Genomic DNA, 23,596 nt, shown 5'->3' on the forward strand with positions numbered 1-23,596 from the left:
ATTCACACCGGTCCATAAATAATTCTACTAGTCACGATCAGGGTCGGTAACCCAAAATTGGTCCCCCGGTTACGTTGTGATTATCGACAGAATATATCCGACAATCGCTCCAGTCGTGTCTTACTTTAGGATAGCAGTTTCGATTTCGCTTCGAAATGTAAATTCGAAGCAGCCGTGTTTCTAGACGACGCAACAACAATAACAGCACCGACGACGACGACGACGACGACACAAACGACGAAGGCACAGGGCTTCCACGCTCCCGGGCATCTTATCGGTCGATTATTCGCACTTAACCACTCGCGTCGAACAGACCACAAACTGCGGTTGTTGGGAGAAGAACCCTAACCAAGCCGGGGAGAAAATTCTATCAAACCAGCGGCGGATGGACATCGTGGAGTACCACTTTGTGATAGTGATTTGTCTTTGATAGTAACGAAAAGGGACCTTTTTCCTGTTTTTCTCAGTGCTAGCAGGAACGGTGGTGGTGGTCAGGTACTTAAGTGATCGTGTTAAACAGAAAAAGGCAGACCCACGTTTCCAAGCTCCTGCTACTGGTCAGTCGGAACCCTTTTGCCTTCTGCGGTGCCATCAGTGGCACTGTGGCCGGTAGATCCTCGAACCAAATAAATACGACACAACTGGAGTGGGAGAGAGAAGATAAAAATTTAAGGTAAGTCTTTCAACCCGGCTTTCGTCATAGCCAACAGAGGAATACCTATATTAAGCAGTGCCCTTTTGTCAACTTAAAATGCGGTTTCGGAAAACCGGAATCTCACGTGTGCGATGTTGACGCGGCTCACAACAGGCGAGATTTCTTCGCCCTTGAAAATTTGTGTGCAAATATCGCGAGCTTCGCACGTTGCCATGGTTAGGCTGGCTTTCATTGATGAAACCTTGTCGGGCGACAAATCGAAGTCCAACAGTTGATGTCGCACGAGCTTTCTGGATCCAGTTATTTTGATTAGAACATGATTTTTAGTTTCAACAAAATATTTTGAACAAATGACAATTTCTATGCCAAATGACCGATCGACCAATTACGAGAGGTTTCGATTTGAATGAAATTTCACACGCGTATTTTGCTCAATAAACTGAGTCTTCTCCGCGGGTAGGGAAATATTTTTACACTCAAGACTAGATTTCAGAAAGGGCGTGTTTGATTTAGGATACACTCAATTTGAAGTACTGTAGCTCAGAAACGTTTGGTTAAATAGAAGAACTGTCTAAACAGTGACAACAGCAGTCCTCCTAGCAGCAGCAGTAGCTGTGCAGTGGATACCAGCGATAACGGATAGCGGCCACAGATGTGGCATAGCAATGGATAGCGCACTAGTTGCAGCGGATCTCAGCATCGATAGCAGCTGAGCCAGCTGATGCAGGGACAGTGGATACCAATGGCAGCGTATAGCGGCCACAACTGTTGAATAACTACGGATAGCGTAGCAGTTGCAGCGGGTATCAGCATCGATAGCAGCTGATGCAGTGAGGCACTTTAGTGAAATGCAGACTCTGTGCGATAGCGGGCACTAGTAAAACATTCAATGAAAAGTTGACTCATTTTGACAACACATAAGCCGTCTAGTTTTGAGTGTTAAATCAGCTTTTTTTTATTTTATCACAAGAAATTCTTTATTAGCACTGTCAGTGATAACGCCAAGATGTGATCGGTATCTTATTTGATATTGAATTGAACAACAAATTATCCTTTTCAGGATTTACATTTTTAAATTTGTAAAGGTTATAAATTTTACTTTATTTCCGTGTCTCAAAACATACTGAATTATCTTTTTATTCATTCATGAGCACGACATCCGAAAAACTTCCATTATATGCATAAAAATTATTTTTTCGCATAACCAAAATTTAAAAACTGTCAAGCCCTAATCATGACAAGCAACTTACTATATTATTGAAAATGGTCAATCCTTGTTGAAGCGCAAAATTCAATTGATCTGATTAGTCAACGTTTATTTACTAGAAAAAATGACTGGCACGCAAGCAACCGGGTTATCTTTCTTGTAAAAGTGTTCTACTTCAACTTTGCGGTCGTGGCTTTGTACACAACCCTCCTGTGTTTTTTTTGTTAAAAATGTCATGACAAAGTTTGGTTGCTTACAACTATAGAGATAAGTGACTTTTCATCTACGCACACTAGTAAACATGTAAACCCGTGTAAAGTTGTTTTTGTTACCTCCAAACTGAAATTCATCGCATCTCGTTGCTTCGACTTATATCACTTTTTACCATTTTTGGTCGATTATGTTCAGCAGCTTCTTCCGATTTCGGATCACGAATGAAAAAAATTATTCAGAAACAAGTTTAAAACATATAATGAGTGTTCAACTGAATATTTGTCCAGCTGCTTAAAACATTCGTACGTTAAAAGGTCTATAGCGGGAGCTCGTAGCCGTAGCCAGAGTCCGCTTTGACAAAAAAGGACATAAGTTTGAATCTTAGTAGAGTCAGAACGCTTGGTGTCAGAGGGACTCTTACGCATGGATTCATTCTCAAGTTCCCCCTCACCCACCAATTTGACCATTCTCCCAGGCTAAATTAAAAAAAAAAAACAATAAAAATTGTTAGACTCGACACACAGTTGAATGAAAATTATAAAAAAAATTAAATCATAGTTGTCGATACTTAGCAGGAGTTACCAACGCGCCTCGATAAAAAAGAGCAGCAGAATTATAAGCGTAGAGGAAAGGATAAAAAAATTTAAAAAAAAACCGTCACGTCGGTGACAAAGCTTTCTTTCCATCACAGTCGTTAAAGTTGCTGAGGTAAATTCGATAGTAATACTTCTTTTCTTCCTTCCCTAACCGACGTGAACACGTAGCCGGCTCCGTTATCGTTTTTTACAAAAGCAGAAACTACAAATTTGTTGTACATTGAAAATGATAAATTAATCCCGAATATCTATCATCTATATGTGGTTCTTTGTCCAACTTCATCATCTCAGATCCATCGCAGAGGAGTAATTACAAAAGCACTATCTTCAAGCTGAAATTCAAGGCAAATTTGGTTGCTTAGAACTCTTCTAGACATTCGCTTCTCTGCAATCGTCGAGAAAAGAACCATTCTCCTAACGTTCCGTTAGCATTTTGCTCATTCAAAAAAAAACGCTTTGTATTCAGACGGTGCGCGTATTGCTTGTGTTCAGAAGACGGAGTAGATCCCCTTGCGCCGGCTACCGCCTAGCGGCGGTGATAATTTTTACAGTGCTGCCAAGACGCTTTCTTCAACCTGCCGTTGGATTATTTTCACCCTGCCGCGCCACTCATCGCAAGATTAACCCAGCTAGCAGGTAGTGTGGGGAGCAGCTCTGGAAGTTCGGTGAAGTATTCGCATTCATTATTATTATTTTTTATACGGTTGTATTTTTTTGTATTTAATTCATCTTATTTTGAAAAACTGTTTTTTTATTTAGTTACCCATAACTTGATACCCCATCTTGTCCCGGTCATTTACCGTTAGTTTTCGGTAGAGCAAATTGCTGTCGCAAACCTGAATAACATGGATAATATGAAAATAAACTTATTCCTGGGTATTAAAACCAATTGAGAAGAAATTGAAATCAGGCTGCGAGCTCTTTACGAGAGAGTATCGCGTGTACTTTCCTGTCAAGGATGTAGAGATCGACGGTGTGGTTATTGTGTGGTTACATTTTGCGTCACGGGGTGGACTGTTTTGAGACCCCTGTGATGCACAATGTAAAGATACTGGATTGCAAGCAATTGCATTCAGTATACATCCAAGAGGAGAGAAGATGTTCTCCCCCTCGGATTCCATTCGGGTGACCTTTGTCGGATCTGCATAGCCGAACTACATCCTTTTAAGCAGGATTCGTCTGCCTGTCTGCCTTTTTGTACCGCGGGTCCTGCACTGCCAGAGCTGCAAACAGTTGGATTATGCAGCCACTTACTGCTGCAACAAGGCACGTTGCAGTAAGTGCGAAAACAGTCATGCTGAGACCGCCTGCATCGAGGATACTGAAAAAAGTTTTCATTGCGGGGCCTCTCGGCATGATCTTTCCGCATGTCCCGCGTACAGGCAGCGCGAGGAGAAAATAGAACGTTCCCTCAAGGACGATCAAAGCGCTCTTTCGCAGAAATGCTAAACAGAGCTTAGCTACCATCGGCAGGGCACATTTTTGCCTTTCTCCTAGAAAGGTATAGCAATCACTGAAAAAACCAAAGGTATAAAAGTGCTCTAAAGGCTCGAATCTCGTATATCCATCGACTTAGTTCAACGAGCTGAGCATTTTCTGTATGTGTGTGTGTGTATGTGTGTGTGTGTGTGTGTGTGTGTATGTAACGGTCTCCCAATCTCACTCGATTTTCTCAGAGATGGCTGGACCGATTTTCATGAAACTAATTGCAAATGAAAGGTCTAGTTGCCCCATAAGACCGAGGTTACTACACAACCGATTTGAACAAAATAGGTATCAAATCAACTGGCTGTCTTTAAAACCCCTAAATAACGAATTTTATGATGATTGAACATGTAGTTCGAAGGTAATGAAAAGAAACGTGTTTAGAAAACTTTATCAAATTCACTCGTTTTGCCAAAGATGGCATCACTGATTTCAACAATCTTAGTTTTAAATTGAACGTTTAGTTGCTTTATGACAAGTTGACAAAATCGAAAAAAATGCTGCTCTAAAGCTCAAAATAGTTGCCCTAGAACGTAAAAAATTCACACGAAAAGCTATAATTTTTCATTTTTTCTTAGTTTGACCTTGGGGCAACACTTGTGTTGACCAGTGTAATCGGACTTTTATTTGATCCATTATGTGTTAAATTGTAAAAATATTGAAAATCTTTTCTTTCAAAAGTTACACGACTTATTTAAAGAAAACAGGTGTCACAAATTCGGATTTCAAAATGAAGTATGAAGTTGAATCCTTGTCTCTGAGCATCATCCCGGGTACTGAAAAACTCACATTGGGTAATGTTTGTCCCTTTTAGACTGGTAGAAACCGGAAGCTACTGTCTAGAAATTTAAAATGGCGTCTGAAGATGACTTCTGGCCTCAGGGTATCATACCGCTTCCCCAAACCGTATTGGATGATATTTGTCACTTTAGGCTGTTGATCGGAAACTGTCGCCATCTTCGCCATAGAAATACCCAGATTAGGAATTTCGGCAATTTTATGATGTATTTTATGATTTTATGATTATCAGGAACCAGAAGTGGTCATCTGGATTGAAAATTGGGTTTTAGGTCGGATTCTGGCCACTGGGTATAATCCAGGTTTCAAGAACCCATATTGATTGGTATTTGGCCATTCATTGGATGCCTCTCAGAAACGATCAGTAATATCAACTGCGTTAAAGAATTTCAATTTTACTGATAAGATCATTCAAATTAATGTATAAGGAACAACATTTAATTATACATTATTTGAAATCCATTGACTAACGTTGACTTAAAGAATCTGAATATTTATAGGCAGCAGTACAAATCGATTATACCACAATCAAAAACAAAATCGCATCATATAATTGAAAGAATTTAATGTTATTCGCATGTATATGTGTTAATTTATATTCATATCGTCGGTTTCGTGCAACACTGGCACAACTCATAAAACATAGTTTCGAGAAAAACGCGTTTGAAAATTTGCGTCAAAAATTTATTTTTCGATTTTCAAGAAAACTTTGAAGTTTAAGATTACCAATCCTTATTAAACACCTTTGGGTGCACATGATACGTGCTCACGTTGTCCGAGTTAAAACCTTATTTTACTAATTTTATAGAGAAATTTCGATTTGTGCACCAAAGGTACTTCTACTCATAACTCTGGAATTTTTGTGATTTTCGAAATGGGATTTCGTGTGATGAAACTTAACAGTATTTGGCATCGTTTGCCATCAAAAACTCAAAAATGCAAAATTTTGAGTTGTGCCAGTGTTGCACGAAGCCGCTGATATGTTAAGTTTTAAATGTTCGGTATAGTTGTGCTGTTGGCTACCAAAAAATTGTTGTTTAGCATGAATAACAAATCCAGCCGAAATAATCAAGGTGTATTTTTAAGTGTTGGAGTAAATCTATTTTAACAAATTATAAGTTCGAAGGAGAAAGGCTGGGTCTCACCGCTAGGTGGATTAATTTAGGTTTTTTCTTTTTTCCCACCGGTACATCTGACGATTCCGTTGAAGGGTGTTCTTATGCCTTTCCAGAAGGATTCAGGAAGGAAAGACTGATTAACTCTCCTAATCTTTCTCGCAGAGGACGTAAAATAACCCCTAGCGGAATGATAAATAAAATAACACAAAAGAAAAGCGGTGAAGAAAAACCGAAGCAGGTAACCCCCGGTTTTAATTTCAAATTAAACCAGGAGTACCGACCGCTTCCCGGGGCACCAAAAACCCCTTGTACATCCATTTCTCGACATTCTTTTGGACATTTCAGAATGGGCGCTACTAAAAAACATTTGACATAAACTTTTACGTGTCCAACACTATTACTAATTAAAAATGTTTCACTTTAAGCCATTCCTTGGCAACTTTTCTCCTTATATCGTCATTATTTAAAGGTGTAGATTTTAAAAAAAATGATTTAAAAAACTTCAGCTCTTTTCAAATGCTGGTGCAGTTTTAAAGATACAAATGATGCATGCAAAGTTACCTTGTTTAGTAAGGCCTCTACATCCACAAATATGCATTCAATTATGATAGGGTACTGCCAACATTTGGCCGAGTTGGCGCGAAATCCGTCACTATATAAAATTGATGAAATCGACTAAATTAATAAAATTGTCGAAATTTATAAAATTGATAAAATTGAGAAAATTGAACAAAATAAAAAAAAAATTGATAAAATTGATGAAATTAAAAAATTGATTGATAAAATTGATAAAATTGATAAAATTGATAAAATTGATAAAATTGATAAAATTGATAAAATTGATAAAATTGATAAAATTGATAAAATTGATAAAATTGATAAAATTGATAAAATTGATAAAATTGATAAAATTGATAAAATTGATAAAATTGATAAAATTGATAAAATTGATAAAATTGATAAAATTGATAAAATTGATAAAATTGATAAAATTGATAAAATCGATAAAATTGATAAAATAGATAAAATTGATAAAATTGATAAAATTGATAAAATTGATAAAATTGATAAAATTGATAAAATTGATAAAATTGATAAAATTTATAAAATTGATAAAATTGATAAAATTGATAAAATTGATAAAATTGATGAAATTGATGAAATTGATAAAATTGATAAAATTGATAAAATTGATGAAATTGATGAAATTGATAAAATTGATAAAATTGATGAAATTGATAAAATTGATAAAATTGATAAAATTAACAAAATTGATAAAATAATAACTGCTGTGGCTCGTTAATAATTTTATTGTGGTGCCACATACTTTTAATTGTATGAAAATATCTGATTTTGTGCCAAATACGCTTCATTTGCGGGGTTATTTTTCTCTTTTCATTCATGGTGAGCGCATCGAGAGTTAAAAAAAGTTAACAGAAATCTTGCTCTAAAGAAACAACGTGCCAAAAACTTTCGAAGATATTTAATTGCAGGAAATACTCGATGAGGATCCTTGCCAAAAGCAGCTTGCTTGTTTTAGGAGTTATCCGCCAAATCTCGCGGATGATTAAAAAAACTTGGGTTGGTTGACCATTTTATGTGAAACTGCACGGTTTTGAGTTTCCGTTAATGAAAAGCGGAAGTACAAGGTCTGCCTTCAAGCATGTTTTTGGGCTGTGAAACCGCGAGCTCCACTTAAGGAATAAGTAATCTGTTTGCAAAACGGTTAGCTAGTATATTTGGCAACGTAGTACCGTAAAGCATCAAATTTCGAACACTTAAGCTATGATGTAACTTCTTGCACTAAAAAATTAACAAAAAATAAACTTTCTCATTGGTCTTGAAGGCTTACCTTGTTGGTTATTATATTGTTGTTGCAGTTAAGTGCTATTTACACAGATTTAAATACATTTGGTACACGAAAACAAGGAGACTTTAGAAATCGGCTTTGATTCAAACTCCAAACACTTCAACGTAATCGCTAATGTCGTTTTCGTTTTTGCGGTATAGGTACCCCGCGGACTACACTTTATCCTATAACTGTTTTTTTATTCATTTTCCGGACTATCCCGGACTACCCTTTTTCTGTCCCGGACAGTCCGCGAAAGAAACAGAGTGCAGTTTCAAAAACACCAACACATTCACACGTATGTTGCAAAATTAAAAAAGAAAAAATATGTGTCAAAATCGGTTTGCTTTGATTATCGTTCTTCGCGTGTCAAACATCAAGTTGGATTTAATTTTGTCAAAACATTTGCGAAATGGAGGAAATTTTTAAGCTCTTGGAATCACCATCGTCCGAATCCGTACAGTAGCACAAATGCGACAGAGAGACAATGGCGATAATGACCAAAACAAAACAAAGTGACAGCTACCTCTGGTATTACGCACACCATTGCAACTGCTCGGAAAGTTTTTTTTTCAGCTGCAAAGTGTAGTCCAGGACGGTATAGTCCTGCTGTAAAAACGAATTCGACATAAGAGATAAATAGACAAACCGTCTGAATACTGACTGTCTCTTTTCAACGCCTACTGATTCCACGGAAGTGGCCCTACAGTAAAGAACCATACATCACTGGATGAAGGACATTCCAAGGAACGAAATGGGGTATAATAATCATGCTTTTTATTAAACTAATTCTATTTTTATTGTGAAGTGTTCGAAGTTTGAGACTGTTCGAAGTTTAAATCAAAACAGTACTGCCGGTACCCGCATAACTGTCCCATACTGATTTTGGTCACTTTTGAGTTATCATCGGGAATCGACTTAATTGTTATCATATTTTCTGGAAAAAAAAATTGATACTTTTGTATGGAAAAACATGGAAAAAAATACCAAGTTGTTTTTGTCCCATATTGAAGGTACCCGCATTACAGTCCCACTGCATAGTGGTACAAACTGCAAACATATAATTTTGCTCCAGATTAGTGTAAATCGGATTATTTTAGGCATATAGAAGTATGTCATTTAATTAACTAGAATAATGTTGTTTTTATGCAGTACAGTTTACGTTGCCAATGATACTGCTGGTTGCTGGTTGAATTTATATATGATGGGACAAAATATGCGAGTACTTTTGAAATGTACCCGCAAATTTTGTCCCATTTTGTCTTTTTTTTTTTCAAGTTTTATAACGTAAAACCAATTCCATCCATGGTTTTTTGTTCTCAACGATAAACTTGTGGTGCCATGAAACTGTTATGGTCATTGGTTCTGGATGTAATAGCTGGAAATCCGAAAATTCACAGATAATATTAAATCGCCGTTTTCTCAACATGTTGTTTTTCATTATGGGACAGTTATCCGGGTACCGACAGAGTATACAGTAATCAACAAATTGGAAACGCGCCTGCCAATGTTCCTTTTGGTATGATTTCAATGCAAGGCCAATAAGGCGACATTCATAAATTACGTAACGCAAAAAAACAATCTTTGGACTCCCACCCCCCATTTTAACGAAACGTAGCACCAACACCTACCCCTCCCTCCCCCCATACAAATTACGTAATGCTGTAGAAGGATTTGCTTGATAAAAATGCTCGTTTTTGAAGAGTCTCTCCAGAGATTTGATGTTACGTAACGCTGAACTCACCTCCCCCCCCCCTTTCCCCTGTGTAACAAATCGTAATGCTCAAGGAAAGCCCCTCCCCCTTATGAGCTTTACGTAATTTATGTATGCCGCCCAACAATAACACAGATATCCTAGCAGCTGTTAGAATATTGAAGCCCTGAAAACGCCTGGACTAGAGGGAATTCCTTTTTGATAAAATGCGCCTTGAACTGGGTGCGCTATTTAAAGCCATATTTAACTCATCTTTATCACTGCACTTTTTTCCGGAATGTTGGAAGAAATCGATTTTGTTTCCAGTTTTAAAAAAGGTAATAGAAAAGACGTATCTAACTATAATGGAGTTACATCACTATGCGCTGGCTCAAAGCTTCTCGAGATACTGATTAACGCAAAACTCTTTCAGGCAGCAGAGTTAATATTTCGCATAAGCAACATAAATTATTTCCTGGCAGATCCACTGTAACCAATAATCTACTACAATTTACATTACTGTACCTCATCTCCATGCCACAAGGGTATCAAAATAATACAGTTTTACCGACTTGAAAGCGGTCTAAGTTGGATCGTCTTGGTGTGTCGTTTAGCGTTGTCCACTGGTTCGAATCGTTTTTAGCAATCGTCGACTATCTGTCAAACTGGGTTCCTAAGAGTCAGGCGAATTTATTACTCGGTCAGGTGTTCCGCAAAGCAGTAATTTGGAGTTACTACTGTTCACCATTTTTTCAACGATGACTGTCTAGCACCGTCATAAGACTGAAAATTACTGTATCCCAACGATTTTAAAATGTATTACCTTATCAAACTTCTGTCGACTGTGAAATCCTGCAAAGTTCATTACACTTTATTTGACGACTGGTGTCAACACAACATAATGGTTATCAGTGTATCGAAATGTTCATTGATTAGGCCGTTACAAATTTCTTTTTCATTTTATGTCACCCCCCCCCCTCCTCCCTTTGAAAATCTTGAATATTGGAAGGGGAATAAAAAAAAGCTCAAACCATTTTGTTCATTTTATTGGTTTTCCGACAGCATAAATGCTTAGTTTAGCAACAAACAAGTACACTGACAGCGAGAGTGTCGTCGAAAGGCAAGCGAAATAAATAATAATAATAATAAAGTGTTATTTTTCAACATTTATTTGAGTGCAAGTTACAAACGTCATAACTTGCACACAAACTTTGATCAAAGATATATCTTTTTTTTCGTGTCGGTGTTATTTATTTTTTACCACCCCCTTTGCTAACTTTGATAACCTTGGACATAAAAAGAATTCGAAATTTGTATCAGCCTTACTTTTACAAGGAAAAAACATCCTATTCAATAAAACTATTGTATAGGCGATCAAACCGTTACCAGAACTAACGTAGTGCGAGATCTTGGGGTTATGGTTGATGCAGAGTTGAATTTCCGGGAACAGTGCAGTCACATGATCAACAAATCTAGGCGGAATCTTGGGTTCAATCTTCGAATGTCAACCGAATTTTGTAATCCTTACTGCCTGCGCTCTACGTACTATAGCCTAGTGCGATTTGTTCTGAAAACAGCTTGCTTCTAGTCATTAGTTCTTAAGTGTTCATTTAGACTGTTCGACCGGTGAATGTGAACAAATAAATATCACAAATAAATAATAATGCTTTTTAGCTTGACATGGAGCCTCGCTTTTTGGCCTGTGAACAACAACTCCAGCGGCAAAAAGGAAAGTTTTTTTTTTTGTTCATATATAATTTATTTGACACGGCACAAATACAATTTAATGTTTAACGGCGCCAATTATATCTGGTAGCTTACTTTCTAAAGTATCTTAATAACTACAAGCAAATTTTTTATCCTCGCTGCCGACTACGAGCTGAAACTAAATCTAACCTAAAGCTATAATATTTTGCATTAAAAGCACTGGTTTACTGTATGATGGTTTTCATTGCCATGGGTAAGCAGCATATTAAATTTGTTCCGCTGCTGGGCCAAGACATTACAGACTGGCATATTGGGTTGTCTCCCTCGGTCCTTGAGTGTATCGTGCGGGTCTAATTGCTGTTTCCGGATCCGGGGTCTTAACGTGTTCTTGTCGTTAGGTTGGATGTAGGCGGAAGGGGATAGGACTAAACTGGGGCGTGGATGGATTTCAGGAAAACGTATATAAGGGACATGTAGGATAGGTCACGACTCGCCAAGACATCACGAACAGGAACAGCCGGCTGCCTACCTTCGGCCTGCAGGGAAGCTATTAATTTAGACCTGGCGTCACGGTGTACAGGGCATGACCAAACAACGTGCTCTATGTCGTGATAACCTTCACCACAGGCACAGACACCACTCTCTCCGAGCCCAACACGACGGAGATGCGCGTCAAATCTATAGTGATTGGACATAAGCCGGGACATCACGCAAATGAAATCCCGACCTACATCCAACCCCTTGAACCACGGATTCGTCGACACCTTGGGGATTATGGAATGTAACCACCTTCCCAGTTCCCCTCTGGTCCAAGCATTTTGCCAACTGATGATCGTATTCTGACGTACAAATGAGAAAAATTCATTAAAGGCAATTGGTCTTTGATAAATTCCACCGTTTGTTGCGCCCACCTTAGCCAAAGAGTCCGCTTTCTCATTGCCCGGTATCGAGCAGTGAGAAGGGACCCAAGCTAAGGTAATCTGAAACGATTTTTCGGATAAAGCACTCAGATGTTCCCGTATTTTCCCCAGGAAATACGGAGAGTGCTTAACATCTTTCATCGATCGGAGAGCCTCAATGGAACTGAGACTGTCCGTAAAGATGAAATAATGGTCCGTGGGCATTTTTTCGATAATCCCTAGGGTGTACTGAATTGCAGCCAATTCTGCGACGTAAACAGAAGCAGGATTATCGAGCTTATGGGAGACGGTTAAATTGTTATTGAAAATACCGAAGCCAGTGGACCCATCAAGAAGTGATCCGTCAGTGTAGAACATATTGTCGCAGTTGATGTTTCGATATTTATTGGAAAAAATTTTGGGGATCTGCTGCACGCGAAAATGATCCGGGATTCCACGAGTTTCTTCTATCATGGATGTATCGAAAAACACAGTGGAATCCGAAGTGTTTGATAAGTTGACACGATTTGGAATATTCGAAGAAGGGTTAATATTTTGGGACATGTGATTGAAATACAATGTCATAAAACGGGTTTGAGAATTAAGTTCGATTAACCTTTCAAAATTTTCAATCACAGGACGGTTCGAGACCTCACATTTGATAAGAATGCGAGAAGACAGGCTCCAGAAGCGGTTTTTCAATGGTAGTACTCCAGCTAAGACCTCCAAACTCATCGTATGGGTCGATTGCATGCAACCCAAGGCGATACGCAAACAACGATATTGTATTCGCTCCAGTTTGATCAAATATGTGTTTGCTGAGGAGCGGAAGCAGAAACACCCGTACTCAATGACAGACAATATCGTTGTTTGGTAAAGCCTTATAAGGTCTCCTGGGTGGGCTCCCCACCATTGTCCGGTTATTGTACGAAGAAAATTCACTCTTTGTTGACATTTTTTCATCAGATACCTAACGTGACAACCCCAGGTGCCTTTAGAGTCGAACCAGACACCAAGATATTTGTGTACCAAAACCTGAGAAATCGTTTTACCCATTAATTGTGTTTGAAGCTGAGCAGGTTCATGCTTCCTAGAAAAAACTACTATCTCAGTCTTCTCCGGAGAGAATTCGATACCTAGCTGTAAAGCCCAAGCAGACAAATTGTCCAAGGTATCTTGCAATGGTCCTTGCAAATCGGCAGCTTTGGCTCCTGTAACAGAGATTACACTGTCGTCTGCAAGTTGTCTTATCGTGCATGAATTTGCCAGACATTCGTCGATGTCATTTACATATAAATTGTAAAGAAGGGGGCTCAAACATGAGCCCTGGGGAAGACCCATGTAGCTAATTCGAAAAGTTGCCAAATCGCCGTGCGTAAAATGTAGCTAATTCGAAATGCTTTTCGGACAACAAATTGTGCAAAAAATTTTTCAAAATTGGAGAAAACCCTTGTCGGTGAAGTTTACCCGAAAGAATGTCAATAGAAACGGAATCAAAAGCCCCCTTAATGTCCAAGAACGCAGACGCCATTTGTTCTTTGCGAGCATACGCCAGCTGAATATCTGTTGAAAGCAATGCAAGACAATCATTCGTCCCTTTGGCACGGCGGAAGCCAAATTGAGTATCTGATAGTAGACCATTTGATTCGACCCAATGGTCTAAACGACGGAGTATCATTTTTTCCATCAATTTCCGGATACAGGATAGCATTGCAATCGGCCTATAAGAGTTGTGATCAGAAGCTGGTTTCCCTGGTTTTTGGATGGCGATCACCTTCACTTGCCTCCAATCCTGCGGTACAATGTTTTGCTCCAGGAACTTATTGAACAAGTTCAACAAGCGCCTCTTGGCATTGCCGGGTAGATTCTTCAACAAGTTGAATTTGATTCTATCTATCAGGACAGGAGGGCAACTGGAAATTCTGCCATCGTAAAAGGTGATTCTATCGCGTCGTGACCCGGAGACGTATTGCGAACAAAGTTTTGCGCAGGTACAGAGTCCGGACATACTTTCCTGGCAAAATCAAATATCCACCGACTTGAAGACTCCTCGCTTTCGTTGACCGTTACGCGATTCCGCATTCTTCGGGCTGTGTTCCAAAGAGTGCTCATCGATGTCTCCCTCGACGTCTCGTTCACGAACCGATCAACGAGCCAATATCCGCGTTTCTTTGCTTTAGCCAGACTTTTAAGCTTGGTATTAAGCTCCGAATACCGTATATAGTCGTCGGGTATACCTCCCTTCTGGAAGGCCAAAAACGCGTCGGATCTTTGCGTGTAGACATCGGAGCACTCTTTGTCCCACCACGGAGTTGGAGGCCGCTCTTTGATCGCCGGGATATTTCTTCGTTTGGGCTTGCAACGCGGCGTCGAGGATTAAGCTCGCGAGGAGGTTGTATTCTTCAAGTGGTGGATGATGAATCGACTCGACCGCTTTTGAAATCATTTCCTCGTATAACTTCCAATCGACATTCCGTGTGAGGTCATACGGAATGTCAATTGGTCGCATGCGAGTTGACCCGTTTGTAATTGAAATAAGAATAGGCAGATGGTCGCTACCGTGAGGATCGAGGATTACCTTCCATGTGCAATCCAACCGTAGCGACGTCGAACATAAGGATAGATCCAAAGCGCTTGGGCGCGCTGGAGGTTTCGGGATACGTGTCATTTCACCGTTGTTCAAAATAGTCATGTCGAAGTCATCGCAAAGGTTATAGATTAAAGAGGAGCGGTTATCATTGTAGGGGGAGCCCCAAGCCACACCATGAGAGTTGAAGTCTCCCAAAATCAAACGTGGCGAGGGAAGAAGTTCTATTAAATCAAAGAGCAACCGTTGCCCAACCTGTGCTATGAGGGAGGAATATATATTGAGGCAATACAAATCTCTTTACCTTGTATTGTCATTTGACATGCGACAACTTCGATGCCTGGAATCGAGGGGAGGTTAATACGATAGAAAGAATAGCACTTTTTAATCCCTAGAAGTACTCCTCCATATGGGGTGTCTCGATCAAGGCGAATAATATTAAAATCATGGAAGTTAAGATCAATATTTGAAGTAAGCCAAGTTTCACAAAGGTAAAATGCATCGCATTTGTTTTTATTTATTAAAACTTTAAATGAATCCATTTTTGGTAAAATACTTCTACAATTCCACTGTAAGACAGAGATAGAATCCTTGGTATACGCAGATGAATTAGGCATCGAAGGATACAATCGCTGCAAGAAGGGGCCATTGGGCATTCAAAAATGATCTAACTGTTGGGAGGAATGCTGTAAGAAAACTTTAATTGGATCGGGTATATTGAAATTTTCAAAGATCCAGTCCACAATGTCAAAGAATTTCACAAATCCAGAGTTTGTTTCATCAACAGGGTGTGCAAAAGGAACAACTGGGGTTTTTGATGTTCCTGGCAGTGCTGGGAACTCCTCCTGGGACTTTAAATTTGCAAGCCCAGGAGGAGTTTGCTTCGGTTTTTCCGCAGCACTGTTTGGTTTGTTTGTAACTTTCGTTTCACTTTGGGAAATTTTAGGACCTTTTCGGGGAAGTTTAGGAGAGGAAATATTTTTCCTCTTTCTAGACGCCCCAGGATTGGCATAAGATGATCCCGCTGGTGAATTGTTAGAATCGGTTTCATCAGAGGACAACAGATCAAAGGGGTTCGATGTTATGGTAGAAAAGGTCACGGTCTCTGCGCTGCATGTACACCGGGCATGTGGAGAGATCATGCTGATTTTCCCCGCAGTGAATACATTTTTCAGCATTTACACTGCAAGAATCGTCCGCATGAGTTTCTCCACACTTGCTACATCGTGCCTTATTGCAGCAGAAGGCGGCTGTGTGGCCTAGCTGCTTGCAATTGGTGCAATTCATAACACGGGGTACATACAATCGCACAGGCAGACGAACCCGATCGATCGAGACGTGGCTAGGGAGAGCAGATCCGGCAAACGTAACACGAAACGAGTCTGACGGAGTGTACACTTTTGTGCCGTTAACAAAAGACACAGACCGCAATTGCTTGCAATCTATGATCTTTACTTTTACGTCGTGACACAAAGCATTTTTGAAGCAGCCAAAACCGCTTGCCAAGATACACTCGACCGACAGACTCGAATCGGTTATGACACCGTCGATCTCCACGTCTCGTGCGGGTATATAAACGCGATACTCGTGTGTGAAAAGCTCGGAGCGAGCAATAGCGTTGGCCTGTTCCAGGTCGCTGACCACGACACGGAGCTTGTTGGGTCTGACCTTGGAGATTTCGGTCACGGCCTTGTACCCTTCCGTCAGGTCTTTCGAAATCTGCAGGATGTTTAACGGTTTCGATTTCGGTCCTGCTTTTGGCCGAAAAAAAAACAGTAAAGCTGCCCTGAGATCCGTCCGGGTGAAGCCTGGGGCGAGGGGGGACTGGAGAATTAACAGAGGAAGGGTTGGCAGGAGGGACAGGGTCGGGGGAGCTCGGTGATGGTGGCACGGGAGGCGAGGGATCTACATCCATCGCGCTAAATCTAGCGCACTAGCGCCGACAGAACACGTACCTCTTTACTTCTCCTTTCAGCAGGGTTGGTCGTCCGAACGGTCGAAGCTGCAGCCGTTACAGCCAGCAGCACCAATACAGCAGCTCCAAACAGCCACCAGCAGCGAGCCAGGTGTGCGATCACTCAGCACACCGACACAACTCGCTGTCAACTGTTGGCTTCTTCTTTTTCCTCCTTTGTGTTGAGATTCTCGTCCACTGCTGTAGCACAATCACTTAGCAGCCAAATCGGCTTACGCACCAGCAAACAGCCACGATGCGAAACAGTTGCACAAAGGCGGGCGACCTCGAACCTTCACTCGACCAGGCAAACAATGCCAACACTTGCTCACGCGTCTTTTGTTTTATATTCTATCGGAGCGATCACCAAACACGTCCGATACTGATGCGTGAAAAGGAAAGGTTTGTTAGGTCGCGTCGTGACGAGTGATTAAAAATGGATTCATTACAGTAACCCAAAGAAAAGAAAATCACGGGAGCTGCCCGGTAATGTTACTACGTCGTCAGCTCAGCCGAATATATACTCTGTCCAGGTTATATTGTGTATTTGGTGATTATTTATTTTGAGCTGTTGAAACCGAACGAATCCATTATTGGGGAATAGTATCGACTTCAATTGATGCCATTAAACCGAGCACTGCGCGAAAAACGGCCACGATACGAGCAGAGACACGAAAAAGTAATTCTACTGCATGACAACGCTAGCCCTCATACTCATACGAATTTGGGTCCACCTATAGTGATGTGTGTACTTTACCAAGTTTGCACCAGCATGTTTTCCTTCAAAACTTCAGTTTTAATAACATTCTTACAGCAGATCATTACATTACAAACTTTTAAGAATCGCTTTACCCTTGAGGCATCAAAATAGTCTGGGCTCATGGAAGTAAACATTAGTTAAGATGACGGGACGGGGAGGATCTACAGTGATCACCCGATTATATCTCACCCTGATGATTTTTGGCGTGATAAAATAGGGAAAGTGATAAAATCGGGAAATTTTCAATTTTTTTTAATGAAGATGTTAAATCAATAACTAAATACGTAAAATTAGCGATTTTAATTTTTTTTGGAAAACTTGTCTGTACAAACATATGAAAAAAGCTGCAGTTGTTTTTTTTCATAAATCGATATATCTGAATAATGACAAAAGACAGAGAAAAGTTGTCAAGGGATGAATTTGAGAAAACTGTCTGAGCTTTTATAAAAAATATTTAAAAAATTCAATTTGAGATCCTGTACTGAAAAAAAAAAATTCAAAAACAAAAAGTGACTATAAAAATCGATTATCACTATTTTTTTTAAACACTTTTTTAGATAGATAATTCAGTTGCCTAGTTTCTGAACAAACCTAAATAAATAAAAAACCTAAAAAAATCGATGTAAAGTTGCAAATAAATTACAATTAAGTTTTTTATTCGTTCATGTTTTTGTTTGAATTGGTAAAATGAATTACTTGCTTTTTTGTAGCGCAGTACCATCAGCAAAATATTAGATGTTCTCACAATACTAAACTTTGCCGAAGACAGCATGCTGATATCTCTCACATATTGCAACCAGAAAAATCTAAAAATGTAAATAACGATTTTTAATGCCTTCTCATAGAAAACTTTATGTTGCTTGCAATATGTAAGAGATAGAAACATGATGTCTTCTGTAAATTTTCTTGTTTTGAGATCACCTAATACTTTGCCTAAGACACCAAGCGTCTATCTTTATCTAATGAAAAAGTTAATATTCTATCTCACTTTTAGGAGGATTGATCACCCAGCTTTCTACATCAAAAGATGCGTTTTCAAATATTTTGAAACTTCTCCGAACATATTATACGGTTAATTATTCGCACGATGACAGCAAAATGTAACAATGTGCATCGGTTGAACTTTTAATGTAAACTGCATCCAGAATGATACGCAGAATTATGAAAAATATCTTAAATATTGAAGCGAAATAGAAAATCAGTTCACCCTGACATTTTATTAATGAAATGTTTTATGATGATAAAATCGGGTGAAAAATGTGATAAAATCGGGGGCAGATAAAATCGGGTACAGATATAATCGGGTGATTACTGTATTAGTATTTTGTAATGATACAAAGAATATTACGGCAGACGGTTGGTGTCTACTCATGGCATATGTGATTTTGGGGGGGTGCTTTATCAACAAAATCATAAAAAAAGCTACGTCATTTATACATGCTCCCTATCCGCAGAATGTACTCCAATATAGTACGGTAAGACGAAGTCCTACGTCAAAAACAGCGATAATTTAGTTGCGCACCTAACAATCATGGTAAATTTTATAAAATTGATCGAATTGATAAAACTGATAAATTTGATAAAATTGTTAGCATAGCTAACCAAATTAATGAAATGAAAATCGACGTGTTTGACAAATAAGAGAAACTTTTGAAATGAAATTAATTTATCCAAATGTCATTTTGAGGAATTTCCTTCCAGAAAACTGAACAAAGACAGAGGGAAACTTGGCTTGCACCTGCCTTGAACAGTCTTCTTTGTGTGAAACGAGGCACCATCTTGCATGAAGGTTTAATTTTGGTTGCTATTCGGTTTCTGGGCCCAACAAATATCGACTCGCAAATCTTTGCTTTTTTGTTGCAATAATTATGGCGCACCCTGTACAAACAAAAATCTAACTAAACAGCAAATTTAACAGCTGGCTGAAGACAAAAACAACGGTTTATTTTTTTGGCGAGGAGTTCTTGATGATGCACTTAATTTTGTACAGATTCGTCATCCAATTCCAATCAACGTCCATTCTGCCGCTATTCGCATAATAGTCCTATGTAAAAGTTGCGAGTCCTATGTAAATTTTGCGAAAATGGGTCCATTTTGGCATGTTTTTCAAGAATAGCCATTAGAAAAGTAAGGTTTGATTCCCACAACCTCGATTTTAATGACTACTCTTGTAGAGTATGCCAAAATGGACACATTTACGCAAAAAATAAGAAAACATAGGACTTCTACGTAGGACTGTTATGCGGAAAGCGGCAACATTGGCATTAATTACTCTAACCCTTTTATATAGTTTTCTCCGTGTAACCTACCGCAGTCGGACACGGAACAAAGCGGAAACTTTGTTCGTAAAACGGACCGTTCATCAATCCATCCATCGATCAATCGATCTTTTCTCAGTGTGCCGGCATTTGCGGTGGGAATTTTTATCTCAGTGGAGGACTCTTGTGTTGTTTGCTGTTAGCACCCGGTTCCAAATTAATTCCAATGCTTCATCGGTTTTCGATGACGTTTCGATCTCTCGAATGTTGCACCAGGTGTGTCGTGAAGGTCCTATCCAAGTAAACATTACATGAGATACCCTCAACTCGTCTCAATCGTTTAGCAAACATAGCAGTATGAAGCTATAATGTGGGGAGACTCTACCAAAACAAATTATTATTGCCACAAATGATCAATACATGAGTAAACATGTAATCATTTTTCTTAGCTTCGAGGTTCTTAACTCAGTAATCAAATGAACTAATTTTCCATTTATAGACTGAAGCCCCGACAATTATAGTGTAAATCGATTAAAGCATTGTAGTTTCTATCGCCACCGCGCCAACGCTTCGTCTACTTGGATGCTCATTGTTTTTCCACAGCTGATGGCGAGCCGAGATCGATTAAAATGGTTGCGCGAAAAGGTGATTTCAGCGAGTGCACGAGCGGGAAACCCAGCAGACGCGACGCGTTGCTGCAGTCCGATTCTGTGAACTGCGTCACGTGTCGGCATTGTTGTACTACGGTACATATCCGGAAACACTGGAAATCGTTGCAGTTGCAGTTTACGATTTCCATTAAATCACCCGGCCTCCTGTCCCCTCAGTTAAGCTTTCGTCATTCTGTTAGGAAGCGTAACGGCAACAATGGCGATGCAGCCAATTATTCTTACGATTTTCAAGGTTAGAACCCACTGTTAATGTTGATGCAGGTCCAGTACGCAGTGGTCGATGCACTTTGCAATCAAAACGGTCTGTTCCTTTCACTTTTAGTCGTGCACCCGGCTCGAGCCATCATGTAGGAAGAGTCGAATTTGTTTTATTTTTCATCTTTTGCTCGATTCGCTTCCGGCGACCGAGAGCAGGTAGGATAGACTAACGGGTCATTGTTAGCAGAGCAATTATCGCAAGAAGACTATACAACTAGAGCAATTATACTATCCTGGTTTGCTTATAGCGAATTTATTCATCAACTCGAGGTAGCAACTGAGTGAACAAATTGGGTTTGCTTGCAAATTCGCAAACATGAGCTTTCTAATTGAACCAAAATGAAATATCATCAAGATGCGATTCCAATTTTACCAAGAAACATATAAGCTAAACTTCCACCTATTCTCTTGTAACTCCATATGTTTGTTGTCACTTCTCAAATACTATTCTTTAAAAAAATACGTTGGTCATAACCCCGAAATAAGTAACAACGTAGCATCATCAAATGACTCCAGCTGCAGAAAAGTGCTCGTAAACACTGCATTTATCTGATATCTCAACTTAGCAAGACATTAATCAATCTCCGTGCGCTTGTCGAACGATTGAACTCTGCCAAACGCAAGGTTTATCGCTCGTAAAGGCACCTATTAGCCGTTTAGGTTTACAACCTCAACCGATAAGTAGAGAAGCTCGGAACATCAATCCGTCTAGTCAGTCAGGGATTGCATAACAGCATTTGTCGAATGTGGGTACCTACCAGAAAAAAAACAAAGCTTTCGCGACCGCAAATTAATGTGTGCATAATCATGGTCGCTACTGTGCACTATCGAAGGAAGGCATGTCAAAGTATCAATTAGCCTTTGAACTTGAACTTTAATTGTCAATGCACGGCAATCGTCTTACTGCAAACGAACGTAACGCACTCGCGTTACGGCTATTGTTTTGTGGAGTAACTCTCAGATTGAATATAGAAGATTTTCCCAGAGAATTTGTTAGCGAGTGCAGCTTGTATTTGTTTGCATTTCGATGCATTTCGTAGTTAAGCGAACCGGTTTACTCGATGTGGAGCCGTGTGTAAAATAGCTCTTCCGTAGGAACTGACAGAATTCAATACACGCGTCAAGGTCAAGCTTTTAATACAAACACACCCCGAGACACTACAGTCAGTAACCGTAGCCCTTTCGGGAAACCCGTTTTTCGAATTGCGATCAAAATTTCGCTTAACCCTTTCCCGCTCATGGCGACTCTAAAGCACCAAGAATTATAATCATCATATCTTGACATTAAATAGTTTGTTGTGCTTACGATTGTTCCATAAACTTTTATATGCTGCCTCAGAGCATCACTGGGCATTTTCTTCAAAATACTACAGTTGACAGTAATTTTAGTTAGTCTACAAAGTGTTCACCTCGAATTTTCTCGTGAAGCTACGAATTTTAATGATAAACCTTGTGAGCAGGAGAGGGTTAAGCATTCTGTTTTGACATATCCGTACTGTTGCAGGTTGTATTCTTTTCGGGAAGGCCGCAACACGATGTCGGCGACTGAAGCGTCTGCCCCCGCAACCGGATCGGAAACCAACGACACCCCGGACAACAGTTCATCGTCTCCCAAGGAAGGCGATCTGGCCGGCAGCTCACGTGACTACAAACGGGAAGCCAGCTGGCCTTCGGTGCTGTTCTACATTCACCTCAATATCCTGGGCGTGTACGGCATTTTGGTGCTTTTTTCTCACACCTCAGCAATAACATTTGTGTTCAGTAAGTTTAGTTATTTTTTGCACAATTTCAGCAAGTCGAAATTGTCAATAAATCTACCTTTTTGCAGCATTCTTCTTAACTTTATGTGGAATCTTGGGCGTCACTGCCGGGGCTCATAGACTGTGGGCACATCGAGCCTACCAGGCGTCCACCCTTCTGAGAATCTTCCTGATGCTTTGCCAAACCATGGCCGGACAGGTAATCATACTAACCCGCACGAAATCAAAATTTTTCATATCCCTTCTTTGTTTAGGGTTCCATCTACGACTGGGTTCGCATGCATCGGCTACACCACGAAAAGTTCCGCACCGCGGACGATCCGTTCTACAGCGATAAGGACTTTCTGCACGCACAAGTATTCGCCAACATTCGCAAGCTAAGTCTACGCCAGGAGAAAATGCTAGAAACGATTGACATGACCGACTTAGAGTCGGATGGAATTGTGATGTTCCAAAAGCGCTTCTACTGGTTCCTCTACCCGGTGCTCTTCGTACTGCTGCCGATCAATGCCCCACTGGAGTACTGGGGTGACACCGTGCAGGCTGCAATCTTTGTCGCGTTTTCGCTGCGCTATTTGCTAGTACTGAACGTATCCTGGTTGATCAATTCGGCCCACTTCATCTGGGGCTTGGACAAGAACCACAAACAGAGTGACTCCAACATGGTATTCGTGGTAACCAAAAGCTACTGGCCGCAGTATCACTATCTGTTGCCGTTCGACTATCAGAGCGGCGAGTTCGGTAATTATGGTAAGTTAGCCCATGTGTTAAAGGTGTCAGGTTACTGAATGCTGTTATTCTAGGTTCCGGTTGTACTACGGCGTTTATTCGTATTTGTACCGCCATGGGCATGGCTACCAAGCTGCAGACTATGACGACGGAAGCCGTGAAAAAGGGCCTGACGATGGCCGTCGACAGTGGACGACCGATCGTGGACTGCCTCAAGCAGGCCGGTGCTGAAGATATGTGCAACTTGCAGCGGGAGCATTATCTGAAGAACGAGAGACTTCACTAGCAAAGGACCAGGAGGGCGGAAAGAACTAATTTATTTGCTACATGTTTATGTGTAATTGAAGCATACTTTTTACTATAAAATAAAGACACCAAAAATCATGCATGTGAGAAGTA

General features: G+C 40.0%; 1 protein-coding gene across 1 annotated transcript; it reads left to right on the forward strand.

The window, feature by feature from the left end:
* Positions 1–266: 266 nt before the first annotated feature.
* LOC129717949 (acyl-CoA Delta-9 desaturase) lies at positions 267–23,596 on the forward strand. Its single transcript, XM_055668251.1, has 5 exons — positions 267–673; positions 22,213–22,469; positions 22,537–22,667; positions 22,723–23,218; positions 23,272–23,596. Exons 2-5 carry the CDS (start codon positions 22,244–22,246, stop codon positions 23,481–23,483), a joined length of 1,065 nt encoding a protein of 354 aa, XP_055524226.1. The 5' UTR covers positions 267–673; positions 22,213–22,243; the 3' UTR covers positions 23,484–23,596.

The sequence above is a fragment of the Wyeomyia smithii genome, chromosome 1, assembly GCF_029784165.1.
Source record: "Wyeomyia smithii strain HCP4-BCI-WySm-NY-G18 chromosome 1, ASM2978416v1, whole genome shotgun sequence".
Lineage (NCBI taxonomy): Eukaryota > Metazoa > Arthropoda > Insecta > Diptera > Culicidae > Wyeomyia > Wyeomyia smithii.